This window comes from Crocodylus siamensis, chromosome 7, assembly GCF_052110815.1.
Source record: "Crocodylus siamensis isolate JL-2025a chromosome 7, ASM5211081v1, whole genome shotgun sequence".
NCBI lineage: Eukaryota > Metazoa > Chordata > Crocodylia > Crocodylidae > Crocodylus > Crocodylus siamensis.
Window position 1 is genome coordinate 64,422,567 of NC_143401.1, and position 17,758 is coordinate 64,440,324.

General features: G+C 47.6%; 1 protein-coding gene across 1 annotated transcript; it reads left to right on the plus strand.

Annotated features, from left to right (window-relative positions):
* The first annotated feature begins 382 nt into the window (after positions 1-382).
* Positions 383-11,012, plus strand: LOC149859886 (lipase member M-like). Its single transcript, XM_090056982.1, has 4 exons — positions 383-1,130; positions 5,734-5,880; positions 8,235-8,300; positions 8,804-11,012. The coding sequence occupies exons 1-4, from the start codon at positions 924-926 to the stop codon at positions 8,951-8,953; spliced, it is 570 nt and encodes a 189-aa protein (XP_089913108.1). The 5' UTR covers positions 383-923; the 3' UTR covers positions 8,954-11,012.
* The last annotated feature ends 6,746 nt before the right edge of the window (positions 11,013-17,758 follow it).

A 17,758-nucleotide genomic window follows, 5' to 3' on the forward strand; every position in this document is an offset into this window, starting at 1 on the left:
GGAAGCCCCTGTTCATTCTTCCAGTTCTGGGTTCAATCCCCCAGCTTCCCAATCATGCCCTCAGCTCCCCAATCATTTCCACCAGCCACTGTGGCTTCTCCTGGGGCTGCTAGCACTTCCTGCCTTACCTGGTTGGGGTGGGCAGCTGGGGGAGCAACTGGATGAGCTGCAGCTTGAGCTGGCAGCCTCAGGAGAAGTTGCGGAGGCTGGGGGATTGGACTGGGAGCTGGGGGATCAAACTGGGAGCTGGGGGGGGATCAAAATGGGAGTTGGGGAATTGAACTGGGGGGAAACCCCTGTTCATTCTCCCAGCCCCACATCATTCCCCCAGCTCCCTGGTCATAGTCCCCAACACCCCGGTCATTCCCCTCCAGCCCCCATGGCTTCTCCCAGGGCTGCCAGCACTGCTTGCCTCACCCCAATGGGGGGCAGCCAGATGAGCAGCCAGATGAGCCGTCACTTCTTCTGGGGCTGCCAGCTCCAGCTGGGGCTTGTCCAGCTGGTCCCACTGACACTGCCTAGTGCCTGCCTGTACAGTCTATGGCCAAATCTTTCTGAATCTCTCTGGATTGATTTGGAGGATTCTGATTCAATTTAGAGAGATTAATGGGTTTCCTGATTCATTTCAGATTTGGAGATTCAGCTGCTGAATCAGGCCGAATCGCCTACAAATTGTATCAGATACTGAAGCTTCGCATGGCTCTATATTAGGCAGTAGGACTTAGACCAGGCTTTACTTTCCCATGAAAGATAATTAAAGCTTTTGACACTTTCTTATAATTTTACATTCTTCAGTTCACTCTAATGCTGTACTTGTTTTCCATCTGATTAATTATTCAGTAGCAAACTTGATTTTTCTTTTTTATGACAAAGATCTATGAAATGAGGTTCAGGATAATCATTTAATTGAAATATATGAATAAATGCTGGTCAGCATTATCATTTGTATCTCTTTCATCTTTTGTATGATTACTGTAATTTTTGGTGTTTTCTCAGGTTTAATAGCGTTTTCAATCATGTTACAGCTGGCTCAGAAAGTCAAAATGGTTTTTGTGTTGGGTCCTGCATACACACTCCAGAATATCAAAGGTTTCTTACAACTCTTCAGACTTCCTGATGTGATGCTGAAGGTAGGTGATTTATCTATAAGTTATTAAGATAATGAATAAATCATTGTGTCTTAAATCAAAATGGAACTTCATTTTCTGGGCTTACTGTAAATCTGTTCTTTTGTACACCCCCATATGGCTGACACAGATCCTGGGGGGAGAGCCAAGAAGATATATGGAGGGAAAGAAAACCCTCCCAGGGCACTAACTTTGCTGCAAGATCAGTCACTGAAAGCATTATACAGTGGTGCACTGACAAAAGTGCATGCTGGACAGCCAGCATGAGTTTGGTGCAGGTAGGTCTTGCCTGACCAATCTCAACTCCTTCCATGACCAGGTGACATATTACCTGGACAAGAAAGAAAACATTGACATCATATATCTGGACTTTAAAAAAGCCTTTGATTTGGTGTCCTATGATCTCAGGTGACAGGGGCCCACATCCAAGACATTGCGGAGAAGATCCCTAAACTCCTCCAGCCCAAAGACCACTATCCCATGCTCCTTATTCATGTGGGAACCAATGTCACAGCTCAGAGTGCTTCCAGCCAGGTCATGAGGGACTATAGGGATTTGGGAGTGGGGCTAAAGGGTCTGAGGTGCAGGTGGTGTTCTCTTCGATCCTCCCAGTTTTGGGGCATGGGCTGAGAGGAGGATCCAGGGGGACTACCACCACTGCTGGCCCACTGAGCAACCCTTACAAAGCCAGCAGGCCAAGGCACTTAAGGGAGCCCACCTCTACCACAGCCCTGGTACAATCTGTGGGCAAGGCAAGAGCCGCCAAAGGGACACTTGCTTGCCTGTAAACAAATGCCAGGAGCTTGGGGAATAACTCCATCCATGACTGGACCACGGGTATAGATGGCTATACCCTGTATAGGAGGGAGTGAGTAGATAAAAGGGGCGGGGTGTAAGTCTCTATGTTAAGGAAAGCTACGTGTCCCTGCAAGCTGATGTTGGTGGATGACTGGAGACCCTCTGGGTTAAAATCCATGGGAAACACGGCACAGGGGACACAATGGTTGGAGTCTACTATGGACCTCCAACCCAAAGTCAAGAGCTTGACCAGGAGTTCACCCAGGAACTGGCTGAGGTTGTGTGCTCCAGGACTATGGTTGTCATGGTTGACTTCAACTACCCAGACATCTGGTGGGAGGATCACTCAGCAAAACCTGAGCCGTCACAAAGCTTCCTGTCGTGCGTGGATGACCTCTACCTGACTCAAAGAGTCTATGGGCCAATGAGAGGTAAAGCACTGCTCAACCTAGTATTGGCTACTGGGGATGACCTAATCAGCAACCTAGTGATTGATGGGAAGCTGGGTGACAGAGACCACGAGCTGATCACCTTCACCATCTGCCACAAACCTGGTAAGTCAGTTAATAACATAGAAGTCCTTGACTTCAGGAAAGCTGACTTCAACAAGCTCAGGAGACTTGTCAGTCAGACCCTAAGGAACCACAACCCTGGCGGGGGGGAGTTCAGGGAGCAGTGGCTGCTCCTCAAGGCAGTAATCCTCAATTCACAAACTAATTCTATTCCATCTCAGAGGAAAGGCAGCAAGAGGGCACAGCAGCCCCCCTGGCTCTCCAGGGATCTAGCAGACCTCCTGAGGCTAAAAAGAAAGGCCTACAAAGGTTGAAGGATTGGATTCACCTCCAAGGAGGAATAGTCTGCACTGGTCCGGTCCTGCAGGGAGCAAACCAGGAAAGCCAAGGCTGAAACTGAACTCCAACTAGCTTTGAGTATCAAGGACAATAAAAAGTCCTTTTTCAGATATGTGGGGAACTGGAGGAAAAGCAAGGGCAACATTGGACCCCTGCTAAACCAGATCAGACAACTGACGCCCAGGAAAAAGCCAACCTATTAAATGGATAGTTTGCATCAGTCTTTCATCAGTCCCATGGGACACCCCTGCCCACTATAGGACAGGGAGGTCCAGGTGAGGGAGATCCCCTGCCCTCCATTAATGTTGATCTCATGAAGGAACACCTTGAGAGGATGGATACCTTCAAGTCAGCCAACCCTCACAATCTACACCCCAGGGTACTTAAGGAGCTGGCAAGCATCAGAGCCCAGCCTCTGGCATGGATCTTTGAGAACTCCTGGCACTCTGGTGTAGTGCCCGAAGACTGGAAGAAGGCCAATGTGGTGCTTATCTTCAAGAAAGGGAGGAAAGTGGATTTGGCAAACTGCAGGCCCATCAGCCTGACCTCTATCCCAGAGAAGGTCTTAGAAAAGTTTATTAAAGAGGCCATCCTTAATGTACTGGCTGACGCCAACATCCTGAGAGATAGCCAGCACAGGTTTGTTGCAGGTAGATCTTGCGTGACCAATCTCATTTCCTTTTATGACCAGATGGCCTATCACCTGGACAAGGGAGAAGAGATTGATGTCATATATCTTGACTTCAAAAAAGCCTTCTATCTGGTATCCCATGGTCACCTCTTGGTGAAACTGGACGATTGTGGCTTTGGGCCCACCACGATCTGCTGGCTGGGAAATTGGCTCCGTGGTCAGACCCAGAGGGTGGTAATTGATGGAAGTCATTCATCATGGTGTCCTGTGACCAGTGGGGTCCCCCAAGGCTCTGTCCTTGGACCCATACTGTTCAACATCTTCATTAATGATGTGGACATTGGAGTCAGAAGTGGACTGGCATATTCACCGATGACACCAAACTCTGGGGCAAAGCATCCACACCTAAAGACAGGAGGGTGATCCAGGCTGACCTGGACAGGCTCAGCAAATGGGCAGACAAGAACCTGGTGGTTCAACAACAACACACACTTTTGATGGGAATTCTTCAGTTCAAATAAAATTACTGACAGAAAATTCAGTCAAAATCAGTGTGGGAGAGGCTGTGAATGTGCAACGTGCTCACCAAGAGGTGGCATTCCCACCACATTGTGTAGCAACTTCAGGTGCCAGATCTTGCCTGATTGTAAGTAGCGATTTCAACTTGGGTCTGTCACATGTCTGATGAGTACCTGACATCACAGTCATGGGTCATTTTCCTTTATTTGTACAGCCTCCTTCTGGTTTATTTGGATTTTTTTTAAGGTGGTGTTTTTGTTCAGGTGTAGGAAGATATCAAGATATGCAGTCTCAAAATAATCCACAAGATGCAATTCTTCTTTTTTAGTGAGCCAACTTGTCAGGGATGGATGTGTGTGGCACCAGAGCACAATGCAATCCAGCAGCCTTGACCAAAGAATTGTCAAGATCAAGAGAAAGGCAGGGTAAAGATATCCTAGTTGAGGGCTGCAATACTACAGATTCAGGGTTAAGGGTGAGGGCAGTGGCGTACTGATGCGGGGGGGAGGGGGCAGTAGGGGCCATGGCTCCCAGGTGCTGGCCTTGGGGGAGGCGCCGGCTGGGCCCTTCAGAGCCAGGCAGAGAGGCCATGGTGCTTCCTGCATTTGGTGTGTAGTGTGCTGTCTCCCCCCTGGCAAGTTGTAAGTTTCTTCAGCTGTTTTGGCCAGAAAATCTGGCTGCTGCTCCTCCCCCCATATCTGGTGTGCCACACTGTTAATTCCCCACAGAAGTGCTGTTGGATGAGAGAAGGGGCCTTGCACTCTGCTTGGATCAACCCCAGAGAGAGGCGGGGCACAAATGCAAGCATTGGCTCCTGGGCACTGGAGACCCATGGTACACTACTGGGCGAGGGAAGAACGATATACCTTAAAGAGGTAGCTAGATAGTTCATCTGAAGGCAGGGTAAATTGGCAAATTGTAGGCTAACTGAAGTAGATATGCAGAAGCTTTCCTCAGAAATGGCTTCATCAGATGCTATGAGTTGAAGAATATCTCTGATTTTAGTATAAAGTGCAAATCTGCCGTGACTTCTACACACTAAAGGAAATCAAAGAAATTAGGGAATAATTAGTCTTTCTTCCTTCTAAAGGACATTTTCTTGTCAGTCATAGAATGAAGTTTACAATCACTAAAAACCCGTTGAAGGCACCAGAAAGTGGCTAGGGATGCTGAATTATATCTTATATCCCTTGTGGTAGAGCAATGAATATATGAATGAGGTGTGGGTGTGCGTGTATGTGGTATTTCATACACATGCATGCACATGCACACACACACAGAGTATTATAAACAGGAAAGGGAAGAAGGAAATCCAAAAATTCAGCAATTCCAAAAAAGAAGTTTGAAAGGTTTGGGAGAAAAAGGGAATATCTGCAAGTTTTTCCTGTGTCCTGGGGCTAGTAATTATAATTAACTTCAATGCCATGAAAAATGTCTATTCCTAAGTAGATTCATTAAGGGTGGGGGGAGTGGTGTTTGTGTGAGAGAACATTTTCATATATAAATCAAGAATTGGAGAGAGAAGATCAAGAGAGACTTCCATCCTTGAGAAGACTCCTCTCTCTGTCCAGAAAAAACCCCAAAAAACTGCAATGACTTCTCACATGTTTAGTACAGTGGTGATCTTTTTTTGTTTTCTGTTGAAACTCGTCACTCAATTAAATTCTCTTACATATCCTTTCTGGCAGAAACGTTTCCATGATTAAACCAGGATTTAAAACTATTTATATCTATTAAGTTATGAAAAACTATGATTAAAATATATTTTGAGACTATTATAGTGAACATTATCCTTGTGTTTACACAGCTTGTATTCGGCAAGAAAGAATTCTGCCTAGTGAATAGGAGACTGAGAGCATTTACTGCTAGGATGTGCAGCAATTATTTAATAGACAGACTTTGTGTCAAAGCCCTTCTCTATATTGGTGGATGTAATGAGAAGAACTTCAATGTGGTATGTATACCATTGCTTCCACTTTGTATTGATCTGCATTTGTGCTAGATGTGTAAGAATCTTTATAATGTTGGAAAAATGAGTGAGTCTTTACTGTTGCAGGAGCTAACAAACTGAAGTCATTACATATTCTGTTAGGATCTGTTATCTCTATTGATTTTTCCATCCAATAACTTTAACCATTTTTCACATAGGCCTATTCTTGCTTATTAGGCCTGTGCAAGTAGGCAGCTATTCGATCTGGCTTCGGATCCGGCTGCTTTGGATGCCCAGGATCTGATTTGGAGCTCTGGACCGGGTTCCCGCTTTGATCCGGCCGAAGCGGCTCTGAAGCTTTGGAGCCGTCTTGGAGATCCAACCATAGGGTATAATGGGGAATCAATGAACTATCCAGTACTTTGTTGTTTTTTGCCTGATTTTGATGAAACTTGTAAGGACGGTAGCCTCTGCTGAGCACATGAAGTCTGCTAAACTTCAAGAAGATCGGTGTAGTGGTTTGGGGGATACTGTACCCCAAATTCTTGAAAGCAAAACTCATGTCGTGTGTATGTATTACACCACCAGGTGGTGCAAACTGCAGGGTTGGTAGCCCATGGTGAGTCCACCTTCCTGCCAAGTTTCAAGAAGATTGGTGAAGGGGTTTGGGGAAACTGCACCTCAAGCTGCTGACAAGCAAAACTCGTGACATGGGTGACACTGTGTGTGTTAAGGTGCAGCGGGCTGAAACCTGCAGGGATGGTAGCCCCTGCTCAGGCCACAAAGCCACAGCAGGAGCTTTTCATGGCCACAGCAGGAGCTTTCATCCCTGCAGCTTTCACCCTGCTACGCTTTAACACACACAGTGTCACCCATGTCACGAGTTTTGCTTGTTCACATCTTGAGATGCAGTTTCCCCCAAACCCCTGCATTTATCGCCTTGAAACTTGGCAGGCTTTGTGGCCTCAGCAGGGACCAGCACCCATGTAGTTTTCAGTCCACTGCACCTTAACACACACAGGGTAATTTGTGTCAAGATTTTTGCCTGTTAGCAGCTTGAGGTGCAGTTCCCCCCAAACCTCTGCATAGATCTTGAAACTTGGCAGACTTTGTGGCCTCACCAGGGGCTACCAACCCTGCAGTTTTCACCCCCCTGTGTTGTAGCATGTAGATGTGACATGAGTTTTGCTTTCATGAATTTTGGGTGCAGTTTCCCCCAAAGCCCTCCATTGATCTTCTTGAAACTTGGCAGGCTTCATGCTCTCAACAGAGGCTACCACTCCTGCATGTTTCATCCAAATCAAACAAAAACAACAAAGTTATAGATATTTCATTGATTTCCCATTATACCCTATGGCCAGATTTCCGAAGAGGCTCCAAAGCTTTTCCAAAGCGGTTCAGAAGTTCTGAACCAATTCAGAAAGCCTAAAGAAGCCAATGTTTCAATCCAGACATGCCGCTTCGGATATTGAAGTGTCCAAAGCTTCTCTGGATCCAAAGCACGGTCCAAAGCCTTGCACAGCCCTATTGCTTATTTCATTCACATGTCTTAAGATTCTGTGACAATAACAGGCATTTTTTTCCATGTAATGCCATGAAGAATTTCCATTTCTAGTTAGTGTATTCTGAAGTCACTGCAGAATAATTTAAGCAAATGCCAGCTCAGTGATCTTTTAGCTTCAAAAGATGTGTTCTTGTGAACCTAATACTTCTGTTTCATTAGTAATTTCATTCCCTGAATGAACACAGAAGTTTTCAAAAATTATTCCAGGTTCTCAGAACCCCTATGAATTTCCAGCTTATTGGTAGGTTCTGTGACACAGCTGTTGAGACATGTCCTTTTGCTTCCAGAGAAGTTTGTCTTATCCCACCCATTTAGAAAATCCAGACATCTGAAATACTTCACTTTCTTTTACAAAGCCGGACAGATGTGTACATGTCAAAGTTTCCAGACTATACATCTGTAAAAAATATTCTTCACTGGGTTCAGGTACAGTTCATGAAATGTATGATAACAATTAAGCAGTGCTGTTTTAAATTATACTATGATGAGGTTTGACTTTCTGTCATCTCACTTGATTTATCCAGTCAGAATTTAATTCTGAACTATTCTGGAGAAGTAGATTATGCATAGTAAATGATGGGAATTAAATTACAATTATCCTTATTACCCTGGTTGGCAATAAAGGAAAATGACCCATGTATTACGTGTGATCTATTTACATCCTAACTCTTTTAGGCCAACCTAATTTTCAGGTGTTTTTGGGGGGAATGTCACTAGATAAATGATACTCCTCTGTCAGTTTTTCTGAAAGTGGTGATGATTCTATTCATAAGAGATAGTGTGTAAATTTTGCTCTCATTTTCTTTTCTTTTAGGTCAGTAAAACAGGAGAATCGAAATACTTTGACTATGGCTGTAAGAACAAGGAGAAATACAACCAGGTAAGGAATGTTGGCTGTTTGGGAAGATGATGATGAAAACATAGCAAAATGAGTAATGGTTGGATTTTGGCACTGGGACAGTAAGATGGCACATGGCAGAGAACTGGAGCTGCATTTTTCTCTGGATCCTGGTGTTTTAATCAGTTGGTTCTTGTCACCTATTGTATGTCTTCTGAAACAAATGTTCCTGAAATATCTATGAAGACTTTGTAAATCCTTATATTCTTTACACAGAGAAATTTCAGGATGGACTATCCTGTGACAGTGAGAGCCATTACTCTAGTTCTCTGCTGGACCTTACAGAGCTCTTTTTACATTACTCTCATAAAGTAAATGCAAATAGTTTGAACAGATCCCAGTCCTGATGCATCCTATGTGTGATATCTTTTACTTGGTAAAGGGAAAATCCTTGTGTGACACACCGCTGTTTTGCTTTGGCAGTCATTTTGTGTAAATGTTCATTGTGCCAGTAGTCTTTGAAAAACTCTCTCTTTTTCTACCAGACCACCCCTCCCTTGTACAAAATAGAAGATATGATTGTGCCCACAGCACTGTGGAGTGGTGGCCAGGACTGGGTTTGCCCCCCTGAGGACCTCTCCATTTTTCTACCTCGAATTACCAATTTAGTTCACTACAAGAATTTTCCTGACTAGGACCACTGGGACTTCATCTGGGGACTGGATGCAGCTCAGCGCATGTATAGTGAAGTCCTTTATCTGATGGAGAAGTATCGGTGAAGGAGATTTTCTGCTGTTAGATTAAGAATTCATTTTATTCCTATAATTTTTGTACTGTTGGTTGCTTTTGTGCTTATTGGGAATTGTGGCTTCCAGGGTACATTTTTCAGGAACCACTTGGCATTAGAGCAATGAGCTTTCTGAAAGCAAGTTTTGCATTCAAGTATCTTGCATCTCCTGCACTCCTTCCATTAAATAGAGATCTATGGAGTGCACAGGTCTAGGTTGCATACGTACCTTTTATCACCTAATTGTCAGCACCTTTCATGTGATTTGTGCTCCTGCTGCTGCAACTGACAAATCCTTCACTTTTCCTATGCAAGGTATATTCGTGCTGCCCTCTGCTGAAGTGATACATGTATAAGTGGCTCCAGCTTTTAATGCTACTGATTGAAACAACTGTTCCTTATGTGTCCTTAATGTTTGTGAAATGCATTCCTTCTGGGAAGAAGCAATGTGCCTGAGATACAAGGCTAAATAATTATCTGTGTTAGTGGAACACATTTAGTAATTGCACGAGAAACAATTTAGGAGATAATTGGAGAGAACATGCATCTTCCACAACCCAAGCTGCTAAAAAGCAAGTCTTGGCAAGACAACTGAACCAAACCAATTAGTACTTATTATGTCAAGCCATCCTGGAGCCAAAAAAGGAGTGAAATGGCAGGATGTGATTCTTGGAGGTCATTCCTTCTTTGTGTATGATTACCCCTCCTGGCTACAGTGTTCATGGGAGACTTGTACCATGCATTTTCAGCAAAGGCTTGACATGTGGTGGACACACTTTGTAGCTGTGACAGAGCATCAAGGGCCATCAACACTCAGGGACTCTTCCCTACTGGAACAATAGTTTTCTTATCAACAGGAATCCTGGTTTTCTCTGATAAAAGTCTGCAACTTCTCTGATTAAAACCCCCCAAAATCTGTTTTCCTGTGATTAAAATGAAGCACCACTACGTAAATAGGTATCAATTGAATACAATGTTTTATTGATAACTTTACAATTTTAAAGCAGTTTGGAAGCCTACCAGTGCCTCAGTCATTGTACTAAAATAAATTCAAAATATCTATAAATTTTGGCTTTTGATTTTGTGTTTTTTATCATAGAAAATCAGAGTGCCCCCTGCCCCTTTGGCTCACCAGGATGTGGGTTCAGCTGCTGCTGTCCCTCCCACTGCTTTGTAATGCTGAGCAGTCCTGATAGGCTGGTGCCCTGCCCCTGACCATGCTGGAGCCCCTGACTCCTAAGCCATAGCCTCCTGGCACTGCTAGTGTTCCTCACTCCAAACCTGAAGCCCCATAGCCCTGCCAGGGCTCCTCACTTCAAGCCCGCAGCCTCCCCCAGCCCTGCTGATGCTTCTCACTCCTGACCCACTCTCCCCTATCTCCATCCCCCAGTATGTAAGGGACTGACCATGTGGGGAAAGTGTGTGGGGGGGCACAGACAGTGGGGCAGAAGGGGCATGTGCTCCCCAAGATTTCTGCGTGGGTCTGCAGCAGGACTGGACCAGCTGTAGGAGCTGCCTCTGCAACCCAGCAGCAGGGCCTGGTGCAGAAGGGAGCACTATGCCACCATGGTGAGGCTCAGCTATGGCAGCAGCAGTGGTGCAGTTATACCCCCTACTGCTCATGGGTGGGCAACAGGTATCTCACTTGGGTGGCCTTGATGGTGCAGCCCTCCTTCACATGCCTCTTCCTCCTGCTGGGCCATGGAGGAGGCTTTTGTCTAGTGCCAGACTAGCCATGCTGCAGCCCTGTGGCACACTGTGGGCACAACTGCCAGCCTGCAAGGGGAAACCTGCAGTTTCCTCATGCTTTTCTCCTTTAAAACAGACAATCCACCTTTTTATCTGATAAAGATGAAAATCCACAGCAAATGGAAAACCCAGATCTCTATTTAACCATAGAACCAAGGACTTTTTAACTTTGAACACTTGCCTGCTCAGAAACTGACTAGTGTGGATGGAGGATTAGAGGCTAGCATTTCCCTGGCACATAGCAAAAAGAAGAGTGAGAGATCTGCTGACTGGTCTTTAAGCAAGGGATGGGGCATTCCCCTGCCATGGGACATGGGAGCCTTCTCAAGCCAAGGAAAGAGGAAGCCTAAGAGATCTGTTGAAACAAACTCAGTGGGAAATTTGTTGTGAAGCTTGCTGTTTTGCCAAGATCTGAACTCATAACATGCCCAGTTAAGGGCAAAGTCTATGGGTCTAACAACGATGTTAAAAGCCTGTATTCATTTCTTGCTACATGGTGCAGGAAAGAGGGGAACTACTTACGAATTTGTGGTGGATCTAACTGCTCAAACACTTTGTTCTGCTTTCTTATATGTTGACTTCCAGTCAATGACTAACATTTCTTTGCTGTTAATGAACTCTATTAATAGTGTAAAGTTTCTATTGGTACCTTGGTTGGCAATAAAGGAAAATGACCCATGCAACATGTGATCTATTTACATCCTAAGTCTTTTGCTAAGCCTCTGGTTGGTACAATGCTGTATAAACTTTCCTCTTGTGAGCCAGAGTTCCCACTATGATGTTGCTGATGTATATTGATGTTGCTGCTCATCCAGGAGAACACCATAATGGCTCCTATACAGGCTTTGGGTGAAATTACATGTTAGAGCATAGCAAGTGCTAATTGTAAGGAATGTTAGTCTGTGTTAAGGTTAAGTAATGCTAGTGATTAGTCATATTTAAGGTTAATAACTTTCTTAATGTTCCTTGATCAGACCTTCTGCTAGAGGGTTGTAGCTAGGTGGTTCAAGTCTACTCCATGCCTTCCCTGCTGGTCAGTAGGGCTGTGTGAAACAGCACCATTTCATTGCAACTTCCATTTCAATGGGACAGTGTTTTGTTTTGAGTTTCATTTTGTTTCAAAGCACTGCTCCGTTTTGTTTAGTTGAAACTGTTTCACTGTTTCAATGATGTTTCGAGATTTTGCCCATAAGCTATAATGGGGAAGCATGAAACTGCCTATACCTTTGTCATTTTTTGGCAGATTTGGATGAAAACAGCAGGGATGGTAGGCATGGGGCATGAAGCCTGCTACATTTTAAGGAGATCGAGGTGCAGTTTCCCAGAAACACCTTCACCTCGAAGTCTTGTAAGCAAAACTCATGTCACTTGTAAGTGTTAAAGCACAGCAGGGTGAAAACAGCAGGCATGATAGCCCCTGCTGAGGCCATGAAGTCTGCCAAGTTTCAAGGAGATGCATGCAGAAGTTTCTGGGAAACTGCACTTCAAGCTGCTGACAAGCAAAACTTGTGACTTTGTGAGTGTGTTAAGGCAGGCCCTCACAAGCACTGGGGCCTCTACACAACACAGTAGTGTGCTGGAATGAGGCTGCCTCCTCCCCTACAGCCTCAGTCTGGTCCACAACTTTAAATAACAACAGGTAATGACTTAGTCAGCAACACAGTAGCACCAACAGCATCTCAGGAAGCCAAACTATGACAGAGCCTTTCGTTCCTTTCCTGCAGGAGCTGCTTTTCCAGCAGCTGCCAGAAAACTCTCCCTGCCAGCCCAAGCTCTGGGGCTTAGATGTACTCAGGGCCCTGCCTCCTTCTGGTCAGCTGACTGGGGACAGGTGCTGACAGGGGTATAGGTTGTAGCTGTGTTGATCTAAGGACATGGCACTGGCAGACAAGGTTCTTTGGGTCAATCTGGAATCTTTTAGTAGACCAACTGAACAGTTTGAGAAATATATCTTAGCAAAATTTCAGGTTGAAAAATCCTTTGTCAGGCTGAGGAAGCACCTCTAATTGGTGTGTGTGTGTTCTTCCTGGATGGAAGGAATAGTAAAGAAGCCAGCAGCTGGCATGCAAGAAAGCCAGTCAATAAAAATGGAAATGGAGGAGCAAGGGAGTAAGGGACAGGCTGGGCTGGGGGGGGAAGCAGGATGTAGCAGCACAGGTAAAAGTGGAGAGGTACCTGGGGAGTCAGATGTCCAGCAGGTTGTAGTGTGTCAGGGTGGGGAGCTACTTTGGGGCCAGGATCTCGCAGTGATAACAGCATGGTCCAGAGACTTGGCAGAGCCAGGACATACCTTGCTCAGGGCATATGGGCAGTGGATCACAGCTCTGCCCTAGCTCCAGACCATGCTGTCAATACCGCAAGATCCTAGCCCTGGAGCAGCTCCCTGCCATGCTATGTGCTGCTGGGGCTGGTCTCCATGGTTTTCATCCCCCTTTCTTTCCAAACTGGTAGCCAGTCTGCTAATACTCTAATGACCCAATCTGAATCAGCTAGGATAGTCACTGATCATTGGGTTGAAGGCAACTCCAAGGCCCATGCTCCAGCCTCAGCTGCCTGTGCTGAGTGTGGTTATCACCCTTCTACCACAACAATAGCAGTCTCTGGGATCTTGGTCAACTGGAAGTACCTGCACCACAGCAAATCCAGTCTGAGGCTCTCCTCCTTCTTAGTAACAGGACCCGTTCATTGCCTGCACCTGGAGTGATCTTCTTGTTAGGGTAGCTTGTTATGGCTAATGTCTTGAAGTTGTATCTGCTTATAGTCTTGTTTATACTTTAGCCTTCTTTAATCATCGCTTAAGTTTGCCCTTATTATCAAGAAAGGCCAGAAATAAAGCATCCTGATTAGGCTTAAGCAGGCCAAGGGAAGACTGGTAATATTCAGGGCTTATTCGAGGGCTTAGGGTTCAGAAAAGTTTAAGGAAAACCAATGCTGGGAAGGGCCTGGAAGAGACTAAGGGGAGTTGCTTAATAGGACTGAGTCCTGCACAGTGGGCAACACACTTTAAAAAAGACATGGTAGAGGGGAGGACCAGCTGTAGAAGACCACATACCAAGAGATCGTGAGGCATCTCAGTCATAAGGGGTATTATTCCCTGTTAGCAGCTGATCTGTCAACTGATGTAACATCAAGCTGTGGCATTTTTGCTGAGTGGGTAAACTAGGAGTGAGAAGAAGACCTGATTCATAGAGACGGTTATGATCCGTGTTGTGTACATAAGTTACTCACTCCTTTCAGTAGCTGGAGCATTATCAGTAGTTGCCAACAGCTGCATTGTCTTTATCTTCTGCTGTTACTTCTTGCTGTTATGCTTGAAAAGGTTTCAGTTATAAGATCTGTTTTCTGTCTGATATCTCTGCCAGATCTCAGAATTTTCTAGGACAGGGGTGGGCAAAGTCCAGACTCCATTTCCCAGCATGGATGGGGCTGGTCTCCATGGAGACTTCAGCACAGCTGCAGTGTGATAGCAAGGTTGGGGTTAAAGCTCAGTTAGGCTCCATAGTGGTGAGAGACGCGCGGGTGAAGCCCGCTGCGCCCCCCTCCCCCGAAACCCCCTAGACACCCGCTCAGCAGCCGCAGAGCCCTCTGCCAACCCCCAGCACAGCCGGAGGTCAGCGGGCTCATGGTGGGAAGGGGTTAACTCCTTGCTCCCTGGGAGGAGGCCGGCTGTGTGGAGCTGGGCTGGGTCAAGCCCCCGCCCAGGCCCCTACTTGGCCCAGCTCCCCAGGGAGCCATGCAACCGAAGCCGGGCAAACAGGCTGCATAAACAGGCGCTTGAGTTAGCACTGAGTTCGTGCAGGAGAGGGTGTGGGAGGGTCTGCCTGCGACCCCCCCAGAGTAGTCAGCCCCAGCCATAGCCACCCTACCAGAGGTATGACACGGATGGGCACATGCCACACCCCGATGGTGCCCTTGGGCTCTGTGGCCCCCCCATTGGGCCCCACAGAGACGGCCACCCAGACGGAGCCCATGGTCCCGGGCTCCACGCAGACGGAGCCCCTGGCTCTTGGCTGCAGGGGATGCCTGTCCCTTTTTCAGGCTCTGGGGCCTGGGAGCACGGCCACCTCCCCTTGTGGGGTCTGCTCCCTACTGGGGTCTCTGGCGCGCCAGCTGGAGGAGCTCCAGGCCACAGTCCAGAGACTGCGTGCCATCAGGGACTGCGAGCAGGAGATAGACTCCTACTGCCAGGCCCTTCTCCCCCGGGAGCCACAGGGTAGAGCACCGTCTCCCTCCAGGACTAAGGAGGACTCTGGGACCTCCCGCTCTGCCCAGTCAGGGGCATGGACCAAGGTGGTCAAGGGCCCTAAGGCCCGCCGCACCAAGGCCCCTCCCTCGCCAGAGCTTAGCAACAGGTTCGGACCTCTTGCAGCCCCAGCAGAGCCTGCTCAGTTGCCAGCTCCCGCAGGCAACCCAGGCTCAACCACAGCTACTGCCCCCACTCTCCCCAAGACAAAGTGAAAGGTGTTTGTTGTGGGAGACTCCATCCTGCGGGGCACTGAGGGGGCAATCTGCCACCCCGACCCCTTAGCCCGGGAAGTCTGCTGCTTCCCGGGGGCCCACATCCGAGACATTGCGGAGAGGATCCCACAGCTCCTCCAGCCCACAGACCACTATCCCATGCTCCTTATTCATGTGGGCACCAATGACACAGCTCGGAGCACCCCCAGCCAGGTCATGAGGCGCTACAGGGAGTTGGGAGCAGGGCTTAGAGGTCTGGGAGCTCAGGTGGTGTTTTTGGCAATCCTCCCAGTCTCGGGCTATGGGCTAAGGAGGGAGAGGAGGATCCACGCAGTGAACCAAAGACTGCACAGCTGGTGTCATTGGGAAGGCTTTGGCTTCCATGACCACAGCCCGCTCTTTGGTGAGAGAGGCAGTGAGCTGCTGGAAAGAGATGGCCTCCACCTCTTCCCCCTGAGGAGGAGGCTCTTCTCAGCCAGGCTGGCTGACCTGCTCCACCGCGCTTTAAACTAAGCCCACTGGGGGATGGGGGGAATACTGCCACTGCTGGCCCACTGAGCAACCCTTGCAAAGCCAGCAGACCAAGGCACTTAAGGGAGCCCAGCCCTGGCACAATCTGTGGGCAAGGCAAGAGCCCCCAAGGGCACACTTGTCTGCCTGTACAGTAATGCCAGGAGCCTGGGCAACAAGCAGGAGGAGCTCGTCCTCCTGCTCAGTGCAAAGAATTATGATGTCATTGGGATAATGGAGACCTGGTGGGACTCCACCCATGACTGGACCACGGGTATAGAGGGCTATACCCTGTACAGGAGGGATCGTGTTGACAAAAGGGGTGGGGGTGTAGCTGTCTATGTGAAGGAAAGCTACATGTCCCTGCAAGTTGATGTTGGTGACTGCCATGGACAGCTAGAGACCCTCTGGGTAAAAATTCATGGGGAATACGGCACAGGGGACACAACGGTGGGAGTCTACTACAGACCTCCCACTCAAAGTCCTGAGCTTGACAAGGAGTTCGCCCGGGAACTGACTGAGGCCGCTTGCTCCAGGACCTTGGTTGTCATGGGTGACTTCAATTACCTGGACATCTCGTGGGAAGATCACTCAGCAAAATCCGAGTGGTCACAAAGCTTTCTCTCGTGCGTGGATGACCTCTACCTGACTCAAGAAGTCTATGGGCCAACGAGAGGCAAAGCACTACTCAACCTGGTACCTGCTACGGGGGAGGACCTAATCGGCAACCTAGTGATTGATGGGAAGCTGGGTGACAGCGACCACGAGCTGATTACCTTCACCATCTGCCGTAAAGCTGGCAAGTCAGTCAGCAACACAGAAGTCCTTGACTTCAAAAAAGCCGACTTTGACAAGCTCAAGAGGCTTGTCGCTCAGGCCCTTAGGGACCATGACCCCAGGGAGATGGGAGTTCAAGAAGAGTGGTTGCTTCTCAAGGAAGTGATCCTCAATTCACAAGCTAAATCTATTCCAACATGGAGGAAAGGCAGAAAGAAGGCACAGCAGCCCTCCTGGCTCTCCAGGGACCTAGCAGACCTCCTGCGGCTAAAAAGGAAAGCCTACAAAGGATGGAGGATGGGATTCACCTCCAAGGAGAATTTTTCTGCAGTGGTCCGGTCCTGCAGGGAAGCAAACCAGGAAAGCCAAGGCTGCAACTGAACTCCAACTAGCTTCAAGCATCAAGGACAACAAAAAGTCCTTTTTCAGATATGTGGGGAGCCGGAGGAAAAGCAAGGGCAACGTTGGACCCCTGCTAAACCAGATGGGGCAACTGACAACTGATGCTCAGGAAAAAGCCAACCTATTAAATAGGTACTTTGCGTCAGTCTTTCATCAGTCCCATGGGACGCCCATGCCTGCTATGGGACAGGGAGATCCGGGTGTTGGGGATCCCCTACCCTCCATCAATGCTGACCTCGTGAAGGAACATCTTGAGAAGCTGGATACCTTCAGGTCAGCCAGCCCTGACAATCTGCACCCCAGGGTACTCAAGGAGCTGGCGAGCATCATAGCCCAGCCCCTGGCACGGATCTTTGAAAACTCCTGGCGCTTTAGTGTTGTGCCCGAAGACTGGAAGAAGGCCAATGTGGTTCCGATCTTCAAGAAAGGGAGGAGAGTGGATCCGGCTAACTACAGGACCATTAACCTGACTTCTATCCTGGGGAAGATCTTAGAAATATTTATTAAGGAGGCCATCCTTGAGGGACTGGCCCAGGCTAACATCCTAAGGGAAAGCCAGCACGGGTTTGTTGCGGGTAGGTCTTGTTTGACCAATCTCATTTCCTTCTATGACCAGGTGACCTATCACCTGGACCAGGGAAAAGAGATTGATGTCATATATCTTGACTTCAAAAAAGCTTTTGATCTGGTATCCCATGATCACCTCTTGGCCAAACTGCCCAGTTGCGGCCTTGGCTCCACCACGATCCGCTGGCTGGGAAATTGGCTTCGTGGTTGGACCCAGAGGGTTGTGATTGATGGCAGTCACTCATCGTGG

What these genes read in the sequence shown, in the direction of transcription:
- LOC149859886 (XM_090056982.1), top strand. Translation starts at nt 924, where the DNA reads ATGCTGGTCAGCATTATCATTTGTATCTCTTTCATCTTTTGTATGATT. An exon ending in ATGAGAAGAACTTCAATGTG is followed by an intron (nt 5,881 to 8,234) that starts GTATGTATACCA and finishes CTTTTCTTTTAG; the next exon opens with GTCAGTAAAACAGGAGAATC. An exon ending in ACAAGGAGAAATACAACCAG is followed by an intron (nt 8,301 to 8,803) that starts GTAAGGAATGTT and finishes TTTTTCTACCAG; the next exon opens with ACCACCCCTCCCTTGTACAA.